General features: G+C 35.3%; 1 protein-coding gene across 1 annotated transcript in view; it reads right to left on the reverse strand.

Annotated features, from left to right (window-relative positions):
• Positions 1-8,072: 8,072 nt before the first annotated feature.
• LOC149538587 (ATP12 protein-like protein) overlaps positions 8,073-19,585 on the reverse strand; it is a 146,544-nt gene continuing 135,031 nt past the window's right edge. Inside the window, exons 3-4 of the mRNA XM_089799895.1 lie at positions 8,810-9,087; positions 8,073-8,660 (exon numbers count right to left, since the gene is read on the reverse strand). Coding sequence (XP_089656021.1) covers positions 8,556-8,660; positions 8,810-9,087 — 383 coding nt within the window. The 3' untranslated portion in view covers positions 8,073-8,555. The remainder of the gene's footprint in view (positions 8,661-8,809; positions 9,088-19,585) is intronic.

A 19,585-nucleotide genomic window follows, 5' to 3' on the forward strand; every position in this document is an offset into this window, starting at 1 on the left:
TGACTTCAAAATGCATAAAAGTGGATAAAAACCTAAATTTTTTGGACTTTTAAAGAAAAAAATGATTCATAAAGGGCAGAATATAAGTCATTTTTCACTTCCAAATGCAAAAACGTGACCCTTGATGTATTGTCAATGATTGAATATGCCAGAACGTGTCTTTTTGTTACAAAAATGTGATTTAAATCATTCAAAATGGATTTATTTGAAGCTTTTCCAAAAATGTGCCCTTGGAAGGAGTTCGAAAAAAAAATGTTTTTTAGGAAGATAAATCCATTTTCAATGTCGAAAAATCCATTGTCAAGTAAAAATGACCCTATTGGAGAAAATCTTATGCAAAACCATCAAGTAAATCTCTCATAATGAGCTAAATTGGGTTCTTAAAGAGAAAATGCATGTGTTCTTCCAAAATCAGACCTTTTGGGGTGATAAGCATGTTTTAGAATATGTTTTTGGATCAAAATCAAACCTTTTGGAGTGACTTGCATATTTTAAAAACTTTCAACAAAGAAAATTAGACCTTTTGGAGTGCATAACACATTTTAAAATATGCATATGGCCAAAATCAAACCTTTTGGAGTGCAATGGATATTTTAAGTTGTATCTCACTTTTTCGATGCAATGACAGAAAAAGTCACATGTTGATGTAATGACACCAAAAAGGTTCACTTTTGATGGATTTTACATGTAATTGCATATAAAATGTCAACTTTTGATGACTTAAAGTCATTTAACAGACATATATCCATTTAATTTCATTAAAATGTTACTTTAATGGGACATAAACAATATTTATATATCATATTAAAAATATAACACATAAATGTCATTTATAAAGTAACATTTAAATGAGCATTTGATTTTAAAATAAAAAATTAAACTGAAACTATATAGTTTATAGAGTGACTTTAAGTGAAAAATCAAAAAGTAACTCAACTTAAAATTATAACATAAAGTGCACTATAGTCACTTTAAGTGAAAATTTTAAAGTTAAAGTAACCTAAAAACATAACAAAAAGTGAAGTTAAGTTATATTTATCAAAAAGTGAAAGTCAAATTAAAAATATAACATCGTATTTTTAATTTGTGTTGTTGCACCAAAAAGGTCCACTTTTGAGGCACTAAAATGGGCATATCTCTTAACTGACAACTCTGATTGAGCTCTAGGTTAGATCAAATTGAAGGGGAAACAGAAAGCCATGACTTGAGCAAGACCAAGGACTAAAAACTAACAAACACACACTCAACAGAAAAGAAAATGACAGTGAAAGCCTAAAAAATCAAGCAAAAGCTCGACAGAAAGAAAAATGAAAAAGATTTGACGAAAGCCTTCAATAAAATGATTTGATAGATGAATTGAAATTGATCGATCAATCAACATTAAGCAATTGAATATCAAATTCAAACTTAGAGATATGTGAAACTAGCTTGAAAAAATTTGTGTTGTTACCAACATTTTATGGTGACAAAATGCAAGACAATAGAGGGGAAGCATTTTCATGATTTGGTGGGGGAATAGTATGCATATCTATGAAATGGGTCCATGATTAGTTAATTAGATTAACAATTTCATAAGAAATTTGAAGAAACATAAAAGATCATATATTATCTTTACATACACCAACACTAAAACTTGAAAATAGTAAATTTTGCACTTAGAGTCAATATGGTGTTTGATTAAAATGTCTGCAAAGGCTAATTGCACTGAGAAAAACACTCAAATTCTCAAGGAATGAAGTTTGAATTCGCTAGACAGTGGACTTATGCAACTGAACATGTGTCCCACCAAGCGAGCCAAAAACTATTAACACAAAAGTTAATGCGTTATTCTTAAGCAACTTTGTGTAACATGGAAACAACATCCAAGTTTGAGATTTGCACATGTAAGTTTGAATCTTTAGAGAAGTTTGACTTTATTACAATCAGTGTGCACCTAACCACAAGATTTTGAGGAAAAGGAGAAAGATTACATGAAGTAAGGGGGGTGATGCACTAGATTGAAAATATTATTGTCTACCTATGGTTGCACAAAACATTGGAAAAGGATCCCAAAAATATACACGGGTCTTGATCCAATTCCATTCCAAAGACCAAAAAAAAAAAATCCAGGTTAAAACTTATCAACTACTATAAGGAAAAACACATTCACAAGAAAACAATAAGCAATTTAACAAAATTCAAGCTAGGAATCAAGAAAGAGATGTTCATATACAAGGAAAAATAACATGCAAAATATATTAGAATGTCTAAAGTAAAAATAGGAAAAATCATTAGTAGAAAGCAAAAGGAAATTACAAATAGGGAATAGCACTATAAAAGAACTAGAGAAGAACCCAAAAAATTTTACCAAAGATTACCTTTTAAAGAGTTAAAGCATAAATCATATGGCCTCATTAGAGTTCAAACCCCAACCAAGTGGATTAAGAATATAGATTGCAGGAAAAATTAAATATCAGATCCAACATACGATCTTTGTGTGTACTTATGTCACGAAGTGACAAAAGGTAGGACAAATGAGTGCATCTAGTAGACAAAAGGGATAAATTACCCCTGCAAATGAGTAAATGAGCATGGGGATGCATTGGTGTCATGTTAGGAGCCAAAAGAAGTAGCTAAACACTGGATAATTAGTCCTAGTAACGTGTTATGTTGCAAACAACCAAATCAAACTGTTAAAAAATAAATGTCAAAATGGGATAACACGTGTTATCCCACCCTACACACATGTAAGAAACACTACCATGCATGACAATGTAACTAGGATAATAATGTCTTGTGGACAAGATATAGCTTTCAAAGGGGAGATGATGTTAGCAAAAAATACACCATTAAGAAAAAATAGTCAAGGATCTAACTACAAACCACCAAAAAAGGTGGTTTATCTCTACGCTAAGAGGACATGCCCACTAGGAAAGTGTGTATAAGAAGAACATCATCTAACAAAAGTAAGATGTAATAAAGAGAAGAAATAGTAATATATAAGAGAATATATGATATGAAAAGTACGAAGGTGGTGTAGAATAGATTTATAATTTATATGGAAGTTTGTTAATTTATGTGATATGATATTTATTTAATTTATCTATGGGTTATTCTATTAACTTGTTTATTCCACATTATAGACTAACTTTCTAACCCGCTTCTAGTAATAGGCATAAAATATTAATACAACTCATAGAAAATATTTGAGGGCTTACAACTTTGGTTTATGTCTCTAATTTTTCTTGCTAGAATACACATCCATATGCAAACTAAGCATTCACTAATAACTTGCTTCGATCAACACTTTATGTTTAGACTTAGTTATCGAGTATGCCCTTAAGGTGTCCCAAACTTGTATTGGATATGGCTAGGTATGGGTTCACCTCAAAGTATACCTGAGTAAGCCCTGGGTACATATTTGAACATACCCAAAGGCATTGAGCATGAACATGTAACAAAAAATATGACATTTTTGACCTTTTATGCATCCAAACACCTTAAAATACCCCTAAAAGCATAATTTTGCCATATATATATATATATATATATATATATATATATATATATATATATATATATATATATATATATATAATTTTGGCTACACCCCTTCTATTGTTGTGTTTTCGTACTTCTAGAACCTTGTGCATCTTATCATCAGTACCCCTCAAACCCATTAGGGTCTCTACTCTCAAACACCCACTAGTCTAGGATATCAATTTGTCCTATATTGGGCTAATTTTTGTTTCCAGCAAACTTCCACAGGGCTTCCAGAAGTATCACACTATACTCATGGGCCCAACAACCAATAACATAATTTTTAAAATTTAAAAAAAAAATAAAAAAAAATCTAAAAACAACTTAAGTTCCTCATTATGCATGTGCCAAAATTTATTTTTTTAGGTTGGGCTCCAAGAGAGTTGAGGACTTGGTCTTTGTCCACACCAACTTGCATCTTTTGTCATGTAAGAATGATCATTACAAGGAAGGGGCAACAAAGCCTTGGGATGCAACCCCTGAGTGTGTGGATTTGGATGCAACACTTCATGAACTTACTACAATCAGAGATGGTGATGATGATAGCATGGCATGTGGTGCATCTAGCATATTTGGAACCATGTTTGATTCAAATGATCTTTCAGCAGTGGTAGATGATGATGAGAATGTGGATTTTCTTGCAAATCCTTATTATTTAGAATGCATATTAGTTGATTGAATCTTCAATCATTAAATAAGTTTTTTTTTGTTGAAATTTTGAACTTAATGTCTAAAACTAAACTCGAATGTTGGACCAGCACATATTGATACATCATATGAATTTTGAAATATCTTGAATTTACTATCAAATGATTTGTTTTTGTATATTTCTTGCATTTCTTTGCACATATATATACGTTTTCTCCCGCATTCAAATCCAAAAAAAAAAAAAAAAATTCCTGCATCCCGTATCCACTTCCGAAATCCACATCCAAATTGATAACTTAGCCACTAGTTAGTGGAATCTCTTATCATATAAGAAATTTGATTACTTTGATTTCAATAAGGGGGCTTGGGAATAGAGACCAAAATCAAGAACTAGGACAAGTAACAACAACTAATATTATCAATATCAAATGCTAATTGGTATACATAAATATTAAATATGTAACAATCAATTGACATTTAATATGTATCTTAGTACTTCCATTTTGACATTTGGCATCAAACAATAATGAAGCATCATAGTATCAAATGTATTCAGTTTTACAATTCTCTATATTTCTTTGAGTTTGTGTGTGAACGCTTGCACATCTATATACACACCCAAACCCACGTGCCCTCTTCTTGTATCCTACCCTACATGTACGATGTTCTCATACCCTACTACCCTACACATAACCATAACCATAACCATACCAGCAACTTGGTCTATCGAGAATGATATCATGTCTGCTAACTATAACAAACAAATTGACCTAAATATTAAATACATTACTAGCGATGAAAGACTCGCCATCTTGATTTACTCGTTCTACTAGTTCTTGAATATGGCCAAGTCATTCTTATGACATGTCACCGTATTTTATGATTCTTCACCGATCTCTCAAGTCCATTATGAATCAACTGCTGCAGCACTACACATATATACTATTCAAGAAACCAATATATAGCAATTTCTTACCATCCAATTGAATCAATTGCATATTTAGTGATATTATGGAAGAACGACATCTATAGTGATGGTTTTATATTCTAGATAATTTATCTACAAAAATGAAAAATGGTCATTGCTCAAACAATTTAGCATCCTCAAAACTAAGGATCACCATTGCAGGGATCTAAAAGGATTGCATGCAACATGCTAAACACTAATAAATTAGTCAATACACAATATGCAACTTTGGACGCTAAAGTTGATGGATTTTGACGGGTATGACATCTCCAATTTATTGTCTTTCTATTGGGTTCTCACATCATCTGACGACTGTCTTTCAACATATGATGTCAAATCTATTGTGAGATATATGTGCAACTTACATTTTGAAATATCTCTTTTCTGACATGGTATTTTGCAAATATCATGTAATTATGTGATACATACCGAAACAAAAATTGACAATTGAAAAATATATTTGGTGATCTTCCATATAGTCAAAAGAGAGAGTGAACTTCTAAATATTCAATTAACTAAGTTTCAATGGCCTGTATTAATTGTTAAATGAAGAGCTTTTCTAAACGATTGCAGCAATGCCTTAACAGTTCTACCCTTGGTAAGAGCAGTTTACAAGATGGACATCTTGCCTAGGGAACACTCGAATTTAACTAGTCATAGGAAGGAATACAGAATAATAATTGGAGAAAAGCAAATTATAAGAGTAAAGACTGAATTCTGGTTAAACTGCTTTCAAGTTGCTTTAAGCTTGTATTGGCATACTGATTCGCTTCTTGTGTTGAAATATATATAAGTTTTTTAGTACTATGGATAGAATAATACTTAAAGAATGTTTGCATGCCATCAATGTAACGCCCCCATTTTAGCTCACCTTGGTTCTTAATGTGGATCAGCCTATCAGTGGTCCTCGTAGCCTGAGTCAGTGGGATAGAGCGTCTCAGTTGGCAAAACCAGAGGCCAATTCCCATTCCAGAGGACAAGGGTGTTTGGGATTGCTCCTCGTTTAGACTAGTTTGGCACACTTACTATTTATCGTGTCTATTTCAAAAACATCAGGATTTCAATCTATGGTAGGATGTCTCAACAAGTTGGTGGCAGTGTTGGAATTTGGTATCATTGACAGGAGTACTTATAGTAAGTCATTGTTGAGAAGTTGCTGTATCTGACAGGGCACCCACTCATGATCTGCAAAATGGTTGACACATTCGTCAATTGGCTTAATAGAGTGACTTTTATTTGAGTGCATTGATATTATTTATCATTAAAAGAGTCAATTTATTAGTGATAAAGTCATTATAACGTCTCAATATAAAGAATTTAATAAGTGGGGACAGTTGACTTTAAAAGTGCATTAAATGAATGTTATAATGAGGGAGTGTATTTACCATTCTCCTCAGTCAAGGAAAGACATAAAAAAGTAATGCATTTAATGTTTTTGAAAGAAAATACAAAAGCAATGGGATTTGGCACTACGTATTTAGGACTTCATAAAGAGAATTGATGGTCATTATGCATATATTTTTTACTTGATTTTGGCCCAAGTTTCTTGGAATTGGGAATTGGTGCATTTGCCCAAGGTCTCTGCACTTTAGAGAACGAAAAGTTCTTCAGAGATTCAAGCATCTGAGGTGCTGAAAGCAGTACTGATCTTTGCCATTTGGAGTGACTCAGTTCAGAGTCATTAATTGTGCAAAATGGTGAATAGAATTCAATTGATTATCAGCAATTAAGACATTTGAAATTGCAGTGATTGAACCAATAGCCAACCACAAGAAAACACAGCACTTTAACCAGCATTTTGGGGCGAATGTGAGGCGGCTGCACTGTGCGAACTAGCCATGTGAGTCATATAGATAGATGCCTAGCCTCCTGGTGAGTATGTGTGGTGTTTGGGGTTACATTTTGAGTTCAGGTATCAATGCCTGATGGTTTCCTTTCATCATGTGCAAGCAGCAAGCAATTTTGTAACAGAATACAAGGAAGCATCTCGTTCCAGGTTCAATAAATGTTGATAATTTCATCTCTTGACGTCAATAAATGCAATTGTACTTCAATCAAATTACAAAATGAAGTTGAAATACTTCTCTATTGATTTGAAAAGATAAACTATTGTTATGCATTGTTATTTTCGAAACTCATAAAACTCAAACCCCAATCGCATTGAAAATTAGTCAATTAACAGTGAAATTAGAGTTCGAGCCAACAGGGTTCTTACAATCAACTGCAATCGGGAAATTTTGCTATCGAGGTCGACATATTATATTAAGTTCATGGGCACTGCAATCTGTAGAGGATGCAGGCAAGTCCAAATTACAAAATATAAGCTATTTGCAACATCATCCTAGATCTTGAATCAATGCATTTTAATACTTTTGTAAAGATTATCATAAAGAGAAACATCAACGAAAGATTACAAATGTTGTCCTCTAAAAAACTCTAGCCCTAAGAGGCTTAGATAAAATTTAGTAAAATTGCTGTCAATCACTATAATTGACCAAATAACTTCAAAATTAAGATGGTGTAATGTGAAAGCCTTTGTATTTGGTTAAAGATTAAAATGGATTCACTGTCCAATGAATGAAACAGATTTTAGGCGTGATGCCATGAAACAACCAATACAACAAAAAATGTAACTTATAGACACCACAATACTTTCTTTGCCCCACCTTTCCATCACTATGCTAATTGCGGACCTGACAAATGTAGAACATTTACAGAGAGATATTCTACTAACCTGATGCCTCTAAGACTGTAAAATCTCACAATAAGAAAGAAGGCTCAAATAAAATTTCCAGCATAGTATGAATTCAAGAACCAAAAGCCTGTAGCTCCTAAAACCACCCCCATTATCTAAAAATTGCAAGTCAGTTGGAGAAATGTAAATATTACAAATAGAATGGATTCAAGAAATCAAATCCATATGCTTCAATAGGTCGCATTAGCAAACTAAGGAGCTGTTATTCATAAATTGTAAAATTCATATAAGTGAAATCCCACAATTAGCATCACAAGCCCAAAGCAAATGCCATAACTTCACTTGGATCATAAAAATTCTCGATGAAGTTTTGCTCAGGTCTGATTCTTATTACATCAAGGTAAAAGGAAACCATGCACCTCAATAGCCACAGTACTCAAAAAGAAGGCAAAACGAAATGTCATTCAATACAAGATTAATAAACTGAGATTTGTAATGCTATCCTCCTAAAACAATGAATATGTTGTACAAAGCATACATCATGGACCCTGACCCCTACTATATTTTTTAATTGTGCCTCTTGCAACCCAGAAGCAGAAACTTCATCTTTGTGCAATTGCCAAGTGTGATGAATGAGTAGCATTATCTTATATGAAACTCAACCTGTAAGGGTTCCCGACTCTTGGGAAGACCTTACATATACAATGCAGGAATTAATTGAACGTGTCAGTTTTGCACAAGATCTAAAAGTACGATAGCAGAGGAAATTTGTACACGCAAATCTGCCATGTCAATGTCATGACCTCCTTCCACAAGACCACATTTAGCAATCTGCAAAGTAGAAGTTATTAAATTTCATCACTATTGAGAGCAATTTCAAAATTAATGATATGATATTTCACAAAATTGAATTGGCAATCTGTTTATGTATTTTTGACAACAATAACAGGGAAAAAAGAAACTAAGATAATAGAGAAAACCTGTAGATCTTCCTCTAGTCGACTCAGCTTCATAGCTTCTTCAACTCCAAGCCTACCATGAAGTAAAGCGATAGCTATTGATAAAGAATTTGTAGATGTGGCAAGTGAGTCTATTGCAGCCAATTCCCAGTTGGTTGTTTTCTTGAGAATTTGTCCCGCTGCATCAACTACCTCTTTTGGCTGTTTGCCAGCAAAAATGCTTGTATAGGTGACAGGCCTGATTCCCAGATGTGACTTCATCCAATCAAGTAAAGGGTCCATCAAGTGGACATGCACAACTGCAAAGAAACAGGGTGAATGTTGGAAAATTATTGATCCAAAAAAAATTAACAAACTTCTGCTAGAAGGCCTTCATATGGAATAACCTGACATGTGATTTCTTTCAAGTGATGATTCAATGTGATTGTATCACTTCTGGGGAATAAGTAGCCAAAAAAATTATCATAATCTGGACCTACCATACTCACAGGTACCATAAGAATACAAACAAAGCAGCGCAAAAGTTTGACAGGAATGTTCCAACCTTTAATTTCTTTCAGGTGATAGTTCTGTGTGATTCCCCTTCATACGAAGTTTTGGGCTGGTCTTTCTTATCCATTCTTTCTAGACATCAAAGATTATATGTTCCATCTCACCATAGTTCTGTAGTTGTACAAGGTATTAATTATTTTCATACTCTTATGATGATCTGGATTGGATTATGGAAAAGTATCATAATTAATTGACTTGATCAGCTGTACTTCTGTGCAAGTTAGGAAGTGTTTAAAGGCATGTTTCTCCAACACCCAATATAAGATAGAATTGGGCAAGGCAGACATGCAGAGGTCATGCAGTAACAGGGAAGTGGACAAGGCAGAAATTTAGAAGTTATCCAGGAATAGGGGGACAAATGCAAAAAGACTCAAGAATGGTTCAGAGATCCTGGTTCCCACAGCATTCAAAGAACCACTTAGGTGAGGGGTTGGTCTTGGCAAAAACCAACGTTACCGGATTCACACCCTAGACCCTCGAACCAGGTTCAGGTTCGCCTAATGGTCCTTGTCGGGTTATCGCAGGGTCCACGTTTGGACCTATGTGTATATCTGGGTCCGAACCGTCATGGACCCACAGGTCCAAAACCCTCCGTGGACTTGGGGGTACCCAATGCAGACCTGTGCGGACCCACAACTATAAAATGGAAATGTGGCCCCAAAATGCATTAAATAATATCTTTTTATTATTATTTTTGCTCCAAAACTTAAAATGATGTAATGTCCCCTTCTTGGGACATTAGAAATCCTATGTCCAATCCATAAAATATTAATTCTGGCTTAAGGGAGCTTAATGCAAATTTATAAAATGGCAAAATTAATATTATAAAATGGGTTAAAGGTGACAAAGAAGAAGGCAGTTGAAGAGTCGCCATTGAGCATTAAAAGAGGGAGTCCTTTTCATTTTCAGCTATGCTTGGATTTGATTTGGATATTGTGCTTTCTTGGAGAGTCAATTGGAAGCTTCAGCTTTCAGCCCGCTTGGAGGACAAAATCCCACAAGTCGGAAGATGGTGGATGAAAACCCATCGTAGTCGAGGCACCATTCAAGTGTCTCACTTGTACTTATTTGTATCTGTGATTTTCAGTACTTCCAATCTGACTGTATCTCCGTTTGTAAGATTGGATTTGGGTGGTAATAAGAGTTATTGTATTGCTGATGTATAATGCAATAACATATCTCAGGTTGTTTTTAATCTATGATATTGGTGCAGTTGCTGGTTTTGGGTTGAATAACTGGTAAAACCTGTTACATGCATTTGTTGTTCATTATTTTGTGGTTTTATTTTGAGGGGTTGAGAACGATGCCCAGCCGGTGTATTAGAGTGGTATCAGATCAGTTTTTCCTGCCATCCTGTGAAGTTTTTATGAGCAATAAAGGAAGCTCAATTGTCTAGAATCAGAGGATAAATTTGAACATAATCACAGTTTATTACTGTTGAAGCTTTTATTTATTTCTGAGCAGTGGAAGACATTGATTTTGGTTGTGGGGAATTAATTAGAGGAAAGTGGCATTTTGAATGAGTATTGTAAATAATCGTCTGGCTAAAATATTAATTCTGTGAAATTTGTGAGCCAAAATTCTGTGGACCGATATATAGATTTTTCTGAATATCAATGCACCAGAAGTTAACTTTAATGTTCATCGAGATTAATATTACAAGTTTAAGTGAAGAATCGTGCAGAGGCATTAAACTGGTGGAGCTTCTGATTAATTCTTGAAGTCAGACTTTAGGGATATTTGTGTTAACAGTGGAGTTTAATTTCAGACTTTCTTACACAAAAATATTTGTCATTGGCTATTTTGGCAACGGGAAAATTAATATGCCATCGCCCATCTCAAAATTTATGGTACATTATTTAGGCATCACAAATATATTTGACGTGGTCTCTTTCAAACATCTAAGGGACTTAGAGAAATATATTGGTCAAGCTGAGATAAATTGCTCAAAAAACGAGTTGTTGGTGGTTTAATTTGCGGGTTTATTAATGTCTGGGCATATGATCATCTTTTGAGCCGTCTATTCTAAAGTTGAGCACTTCCTATTCGAGGATGATTCATTATCAGTGGCCATAGTTGGGTGTTGAAAAAAACTTAACTTCCAGTTTTTTTTGATGGACAAATAGCAGATTCGCGTTTGAGGGAGTCATTTGGAAGTGTGTCGTATTTGTCTGCAAGAGTAGCCGTTTGAGCATATATTGCACGCATTAAGTTGGGTGATACTGTGCAGAGATCATTGCGACTCTAGCATCTTCATATAGGCAGTATCATATTTTGTTGTCCCATTGTTGTCAGGGCTATGAGTCTCCAATGGGATTGAAGATAGAGGTATTTTCAAATGCATATGAATACATAAGGCAGAACATTTATCATACTAAGCCGGTGACACTTGCAATTGTTGTAGTGTTAGGCACAGGAAGTTTGTTGGCTAAGGGAATCAATGTAGCAGAGAGCACAAAGACGGGAACTGTAAAGAAACTGAAATTCCAACGTAGGAGAATTGCATTATTACAACCCAATTTGTCACCGAGAGTTAATCCTATTAATGATGACCCTTGCATTCAACTAAAGATAAATCAACAAGAGGGACTAAGGTTGTTGCTAGTGGAACTGTTACAAGGAGTGACCCGTCACTTTAGTATCATCATAACTGTTGGATATTATCATGGGAAGTTGGTATGTGGTGACTTTTGAGTTTGGGAGGTCATCGATATTTACCAGGATAGATGTTTGGAATTCCTTAGTTACCTAAAAACCATTACATCATCACAAGCATCATTTGGGTGGACGATACAAGGCAAAGAAAACGAGATTGTTTTGGAGTTATTCACTGCAAGCATTACAACACTCACCATTGTTTACCGACCTATCAGGAAAGAATGGTGGTATGCATTTCTCAAAGACGTTACACTAATTAAATGTGTTGATATTTGAAGAACAGGGCTTTCGATGCAATTCCTAATCAGTAAACATTTCATCTTCCTGCACACGTTCAGGCATTAAAGATTCGTTGGAGCTATTGTCAAAAACTGAGTGCATTTCGATTAGGAAACGCATGCACGGTCGGATATACTATGCCACGCATGACCTTTCGTGAAGGAACTATTACGAATCCAACCTCAGCCCATATACCTCCAAGCTGGCAGTTGATAAGTTCTGGAAGTTTAGATTTAGTACTTCTAAGAGAAAAAAAGTGAAAATATTGATGCGTGTCATGCAAATTTGTAGATTGTATTAATTTAGCAAGACAAAGGGGAGTAATGGGCTAGCTTGATTGGGTGCACATGAAATACAAGACAAGTGCCTACAGTCGAAGTTAGACATTGTCAGGGTTGTGGCCAGTGTTGTTAAATATCTCATTGCACATGAATTTAGGCGGAGTCCATTGATGTCAATCAGATGAACAGAATTGCTAACAAACATCTGCACAAGAAATGGAGGCAGGATAACCATCATTGCAGACTAAGCAGATAGTGGAGCATTAATTGACTATTGATAGGCAACACCACTGAGAATTTTGAGACTATAAGGTGTGGTGATCGGCATCCAATAGTCTAATAGCTGAGGCATTGTTATTAGAGACTCTTGATGTAATTTCTCCACTTGAAGTAAGAACAGGCAGGGGAGGTGGCTTGAAAAAATTAATGGAAAATTCATTCATGCTGTCGTGACGATTGAAATAGTAATCTTCAAGTTGGATCATTGAAGAGTTAATGCTAAAAGATTTGAATATCTATGGGGTGGATGATTAGTGGTTGACAACTTACTTGAGTATGTGGGGTACCGTGGAGTTCAAAATTTATCATTGTCGAAGGATTCTGCATATTCTGGTCGACTAATAAAATTGATTTCTCAGTGTATTCTGAACAATTGAGGAAGTTCACATTTGTAACCAGTTCTGGTAGGTAACCTTTTTGGAGCTTGATTAATTTTGTTACTACTTATAGGTGCAACTCATTAGGCCTATGTATAGCTATCATCATTGTTGGTTAATACTCTAGACTAAAGGCTCATTGCTACTGGAAAGGACACTCCGTACAAATAGAGGATTTGGCCAAAGAGTGAAACTGTGGGTGCAAAAGTGCTACAAGAACTAAACAGGATAGAAGTAGTAAGAAAGCCATAGGCGCAGAACTTTAGTTGCATCAGATTTGTGAATTTCAAAAAATGGCATCTAATCACAGCTTGGCCAGAATACTTTATGAAACATGTAGCAGGTTGTGGTCAGCATCACAAACAGGGGAACATACTCTCATCACGTTGATCCAATTGGATGCATGTTTAAGTATGGTCAAGCAAACACCCTCTTGACTTATTGCAGATTGTTCTTGTTCCCATAGTGACTGCATTGAATCCCCTCAAGTGGCCAAAGCAGACAGATAGCGGGGTATAGTTGTTTGTAACTTCTTGTTTGATGGAAGTTACAAGAATTTTAGCACCTCAAGAACCTTACAAAGCAGAGGTAATGAAGAAGGTGCTTCAGCTCATTGTTGACAGCTTTCACAATCTTGGGGATGTTGGAAGTCATCAATTTCCTAGAAGGGCCGCTATGCTGAAGTTATTTGCAAAAATCAGATTATACAATCTTAGGCTTGACATGAGATTGTATGATTCAATACATAACATGTTTCAAAGTCTATTAGGCACGATCAGGTAAGAACACAATGCAAATGTTGTTGCAGTCATGGAAGACATTATGGTCATGACAATTAATGAGAGTGATGCTCATTTTCAGCCACTTCTACAAATGTTGTTAGCAATTTGAAACAGAGGACAAAAGCTGCTTGTAACTTGGTCAACAAGGTACTTAAACAATGTAAGACAAAAATTGAATAGTACAAACAACAAAGGGTTAAACAAGAACCAAAGGCAAGAGAATTATAGGTTGTAGAATCTCAAAAAATGAGCAAGAACCAAATGAAGAAAGAGCAGATCTGTTTTACTTGCAAGCATTTTTGGTCACTTGGTCACATTTGTGGGGATAACAAGCAGGAAGAGTCAGCTTAGGAAATGCAAGTCAGCATTGAGGAAGCAGAGGATTCGTTAATTCAACTTCAACCTAATGAAGGCCATAAGAAGGAGCCCACTATGGTTAATGGTAAGGATTATTCTATTTCTAATATCCTATTGGGTGACTTGGAGGTTATTATTGACAAAGACTATGGTAATCTCAATAAGAATGAATTATGTGAAGACAATGACATAACAGTTGATGAGACAATACATTTGGAGAGAGGAAAATTCTGAAAATGGTACAGCTGAAAGTAAAAATGAATCTAGCACTCAAGAACCAGAGCAACATAATGTTACTTTAGGGGCTGATTTGGAGGACCATGCAAACATTCCATTTAAGGATGATGATTTTGGAGCATGTAATTTGGAGGATAAGCTAAAAGTATCAAATGTTATGGTGATTGCAGCCTTAGTGCACTTTGATAAGACCCATAAAAACATTGAGGAGATCATGTGGGAGGTTGAAAGTATTGAAAAGGAGAAGCGAATAATGAAGGGGACCAATAGTGCAAGTCTTCACACTCATAAGAAAGCATTGGAAAGAATGAAATCAGATTACTTGAAGTTGCTCAAAGATAGAGATATGGCTATCAAACATGCTGAAGATAAAGAGAGGGAGATGAGTTATGTCTCCAGCAAAGTATGGCACATCACTCCTTATACCAGGCTGAAAATCAGATTTGGCTTGGCCTATAGAGGTTAGTGAGTTATATGCAAATGAGTTGGGACAACACACGTTGCAATATGTCCCATGTGGGATTTTACCTTTCTAGTTCAGTGGCAAGTGGTGATAGCATTGTCATTCCTAATGTTGATCCGAGTTATGACATCGACATCTTGAGTCATGAAGAGTTAGGTTCCTTGCATATGGACACTGTGTTGGGCATCCTTTTATTCAGCTGGCTGATGTAGATGGTTGGAGATTCATTGATAAATTATTTCTACACTCAAGATTGTGTTGATAGGTTGGTTTGGGATCTAGGTGTTAATAAGATATATGTCTTGCCTCTTGAGAATTATGTTGTGATGTTACACGGTAAGAGATTTATGACAAGAGTCTTATAGCGTACAAACACAGCGGAGTATCGAGATTGACTTCGGATCCAAGAATTTCATTGGTTGAAGAGTTGCAGTTGGAAACCTTGTTTAATTGTGTTACAGGATATGTTTTCAGGATGGGCTACAAAGCCACTTGCAGATTTATATGGAATCCTAGTACCAATTGCTTGAGGACAAGCAATCTCGAGGGAGGATTTGCAATGTCCCCTTTTTGGGACATTAGAAATCCTAAGTCCAATCCATAAAATATTTATTTTGGCTTAAGGAAGCTTAATGCAAATTTATAAAATGGAAAAATCAATATTATAAAATGGGTTAAAGTTGACAGAGAAGAATAAGACAAAAAGATAGAAGGCAATTGAAGCGTCACTGTTGAGCATTAAAAGAGGGAGTTTCTTTCATTTTCAGCTATGCTTGGCTATTTGCTTGGATTTGATTTGGATATTGTGCTCTCTTGGAGAGTCAATTGGAAGCTTCAACTTTCAACCCACTTGGAGAACAAAAAACCCAGAAGTCGGAAGATGGTGGATGAAAACCCATCGTAGTGGAGGCGTCATTTCAAATGTCTCACTTGTACTTATTTGTATCTATGATTTTCAGTACTTCCAATTTGACTGTCTCTATTTGTAAGATTGGATTTGGGTGGTAATAAGAGTTATTGTATTGCTGATGTATAATGCAATAACAAATCTTAGGTTGTTTTTAATCTATGATATTGGTGCAATTGCTGGTTCTGGGTTGAATAACTGGTTAAATCTGTTGCATGCATTTGTTGTTCACTATTTTGTGGTTTTATTTTGAGGGGTTGAGAACAATATCCAACAGGGGTATTACAAACAACCCTATTAAGGAGCCCGCAAACACATTTCATTTCTCATTTTGCTCTCTCCATCTTGTAAGTTTGAAGCGAGGTGATTGTATTCAAAGGATATCGATTGTGGAGTTGCAAACATCTTCCAAAGAGCAGATTTAAGTGTTTAAGGTACACATTTCAACCATATTCTATAGTTATTTTGATAGATTGTTTCAATTTTTTGAAAGTTTTAAATTTTTGCAATTTTTGGTAGAAGTTTTGATGTTTGTTTGTTTTTTCTATTTTTGTTATAGATTGCAACAATGAGTGGTCAGCTCAGTGAGTGGGTCTCAAAAAATTTAATTTGATAAAGGGTCTCCTCTATCAAAATACACAAGAATTTCTCAATGTCTTGGAGGTGGGGGATTTGTATGAAAATGCAATTTTTACAACTCAGAATATAGAAGCTCCAACTACCAAGTAAATTTTCATTTTATGAGCCCTAGGGATAAAGGGATTAATATGTGTGAGCGTACAACGGGGGGAGATAAGAAGGGGCTCCCACCTAGACAAATAGCCCTATTCATTAAAGAACAAGAAGATGCAGAGAAATTAGTTGCAAAAGGAAAACAAAGTGGTTATAGTTCCAAGAAAAAAACACCACTACCATCACGCACTCAACAAGCCTCTATAGTTCTTGCCTATGCCTTCTAGGGAGGAGGATGAAGATGCAGATGAGCCACAAGTCACCATCTACAAGAGAGGCCCACTAGATCAAGCATTTCAAAATGAGGCAAGAGATATTGCTGATGAAAACGTTGCACATTACCTCTATGCAAATGGCCTTCCGTTCAACTTAGTGAGGTCGCCCTATTGGAGGGAGATGATGACAAGAATAAATAATGTGCCTTCTGGCTACCAAGTTCTTGGATTTGAAAAGGTGTTCACCACCTTATTACATAAAGAGAGGAAGAATGTAGAGGCCCAATTAAAACCAATTAGATATTCATAGATTCAATAAGTTGTATCTACTATCTCTCATGGATGGAAAATTGCAAAAATCATCCCTTGTTCAATGTTATTACTGTGTCCCCCATGGGGGCAATGCTTTTGAAGGCAGTTGACTGTGAGGGAGAAGTAAAAAATGCAGAGTTTATTTTCCAGATTCCCATTGATTCCATAAAGGCACTGGGTAGTAATAATATTGTCCAAGTAATTATAAATAATGAAAAAGTTTGCAGGACTGCAGTGTCTTTGCTAGAGGCTAGATATGATTGCGTCTTTTGGATACCATGCACCACACATTTTCTTAATTTGGCAATGCAAGTAATTGGTACCCAAGTAGACAGGGTGAACCAAATTTATGAAGAGATGAGGAGATTGAGACATTTGTGACAAATTGTCATACGTCACAAGCAATTTTCAGACCTTTCTAAAAATTGGAACTATTGAAGTTAATTTAGTTATTTAGTTTCATTTATCATTTTATGTCATGCTTAGCATAATATCATAAAATAATTTTTGCATTGTTTATATATTTTAAATGTGTTACCAACTTACTATTAACATCTTCTTAGGTGGGTGGAACTCGTTTTGCCTCTCGCACAATCATCTTGAGACAACTTGCAAAGGTAAGAGGCATTGTCAAAAATGGTTATCAGCAACCAATGGGCCATTTGGAAGCAGTACAATATAGTCCAAAAAGTGAAAGCAATGATATTGGATGATGAGGAGTATGCATTGGAATTTGATGAGTGAATCATGTTTATGCTTTGCTTTGCTAATAGTGATGAACAATGCCTCACGGATGTCTATGATGCCATGGACACTATGTTGGACGGGATAAAAGTGGTAAGTTATAAATTCTAATTTATAATGCATTCCTCTATCATTGTTTATTGAGAGATATTAAATTTTCCATTGACATAACTTACATCAAGATAACTTACAAGAACATCATTTGATATCCCAAGTGATACAAAGAAGAGAGAATGACCCTAAAGATACCTTATAAAAGGATGGGAGCAATTGTTCTCCATCCTTGGAACAAAACTACCACACCTCCTCACCTATGCTCTCCCTCCCAAATACTATAGTGCAAAGGTACTCGCTTTTCCTAGAAGAATACCACCATATAGAGATGTTGAGGTTGCTTGTGGGTACAAGAGGGCACTTAGCAAGATCTTTAGTGATCTAGAGGTGGCAGCAGCTGTTAGGAGAGAATTTGGATTATTTATCTCAAGAAAAAAATCTTCTCCCTCCTATAAATGACCAAAGCAGAATGGACGCAATTACATGTGGTACCTTCATGGTCAAGATTATGTGTACCTCCAACCTCTTGCCATTAAGGTCCATTGGCAAGAAATTTTTTCATTTTAATTTTCTTTTTTTTTGGTTACTTGCATTCTAGAATGCAATACTTGAATTTCTTGAATTTATCTTGTATTTTTTTATTTTATTTTTTGTTTGTTCTCTCCAAGTTGCTCACTCTTGTGCATTGAGTGGAATTGGAGTACTTACTCCTTTATCCACTCAGTCAACTGTAACCAGTTGGCTGCCAAAAAAGTTGAGGACTTGGTGTTTATTCACACCAATTTGTGTCTCATGGCGCAGAAGGATCCGAAATACAAAAAGGGGGCAAAGAAGTTGTGAGACGTAGCACACAAGTCCACTAACTTGGATATGTCCATTCAAGATCTTGATAGAGCCACGTTGCTTGATGTGGATGATGATGAGGACATGGCACCTGGTGGATCTAGTGCTAGCAGAACCAGTTTGGGTGATAATGAGGATCTACTAGCAGCTGTGGAAAATAAAAATCCTATACACGATGATTTTTCTGATAATTCATTTGATGATTGATCAAAACTTTGATTATTGATGAACATTAAACTTTGAACCATGTTTCAATTTTCAACCTTCCATGCACTATATTTTAATTCAGTAATTCAATGCAATGATTTGCATTATAATGATAGAATCATGGTTTAATGTTTATCTTTGGCATTTGACATTGATCAATGATCAAGCATTATACTATGAAATTATTTAGTTTTAAACTCTTGTATATTTCTCTTTTTTTTTGGGTATATTTATACACACACATGAACCCCTAAAATCCATAGTTAAAAAAATGCTCAAACCCATGAACCATGTTCTCATACCTGAACCCGTCCCCGACCCAACCTGATAACAGAGGCAGAAACCCATACAACATGAACCAATGTTATTGGCACCATAGTTCAAAAACAATGGCTCAAGAATTAAACATCAAAACTCACGAGTTATTTGGCAAGTCTAGGCTGAAAATTTCCCTGACTAAAAACAGAGCATAGGTGCATAATGCATATTAAAACACCTAAAGTTTCTCATTTTTTATC

Source organism: Cupressus sempervirens, chromosome 9 (genome assembly GCF_028749045.1).
Source record: "Cupressus sempervirens isolate cs-2001-9-10 chromosome 9, ASM2874904v1, whole genome shotgun sequence".
Classification (NCBI taxonomy): Eukaryota; Viridiplantae; Streptophyta; class Pinopsida; order Cupressales; family Cupressaceae; genus Cupressus; species Cupressus sempervirens.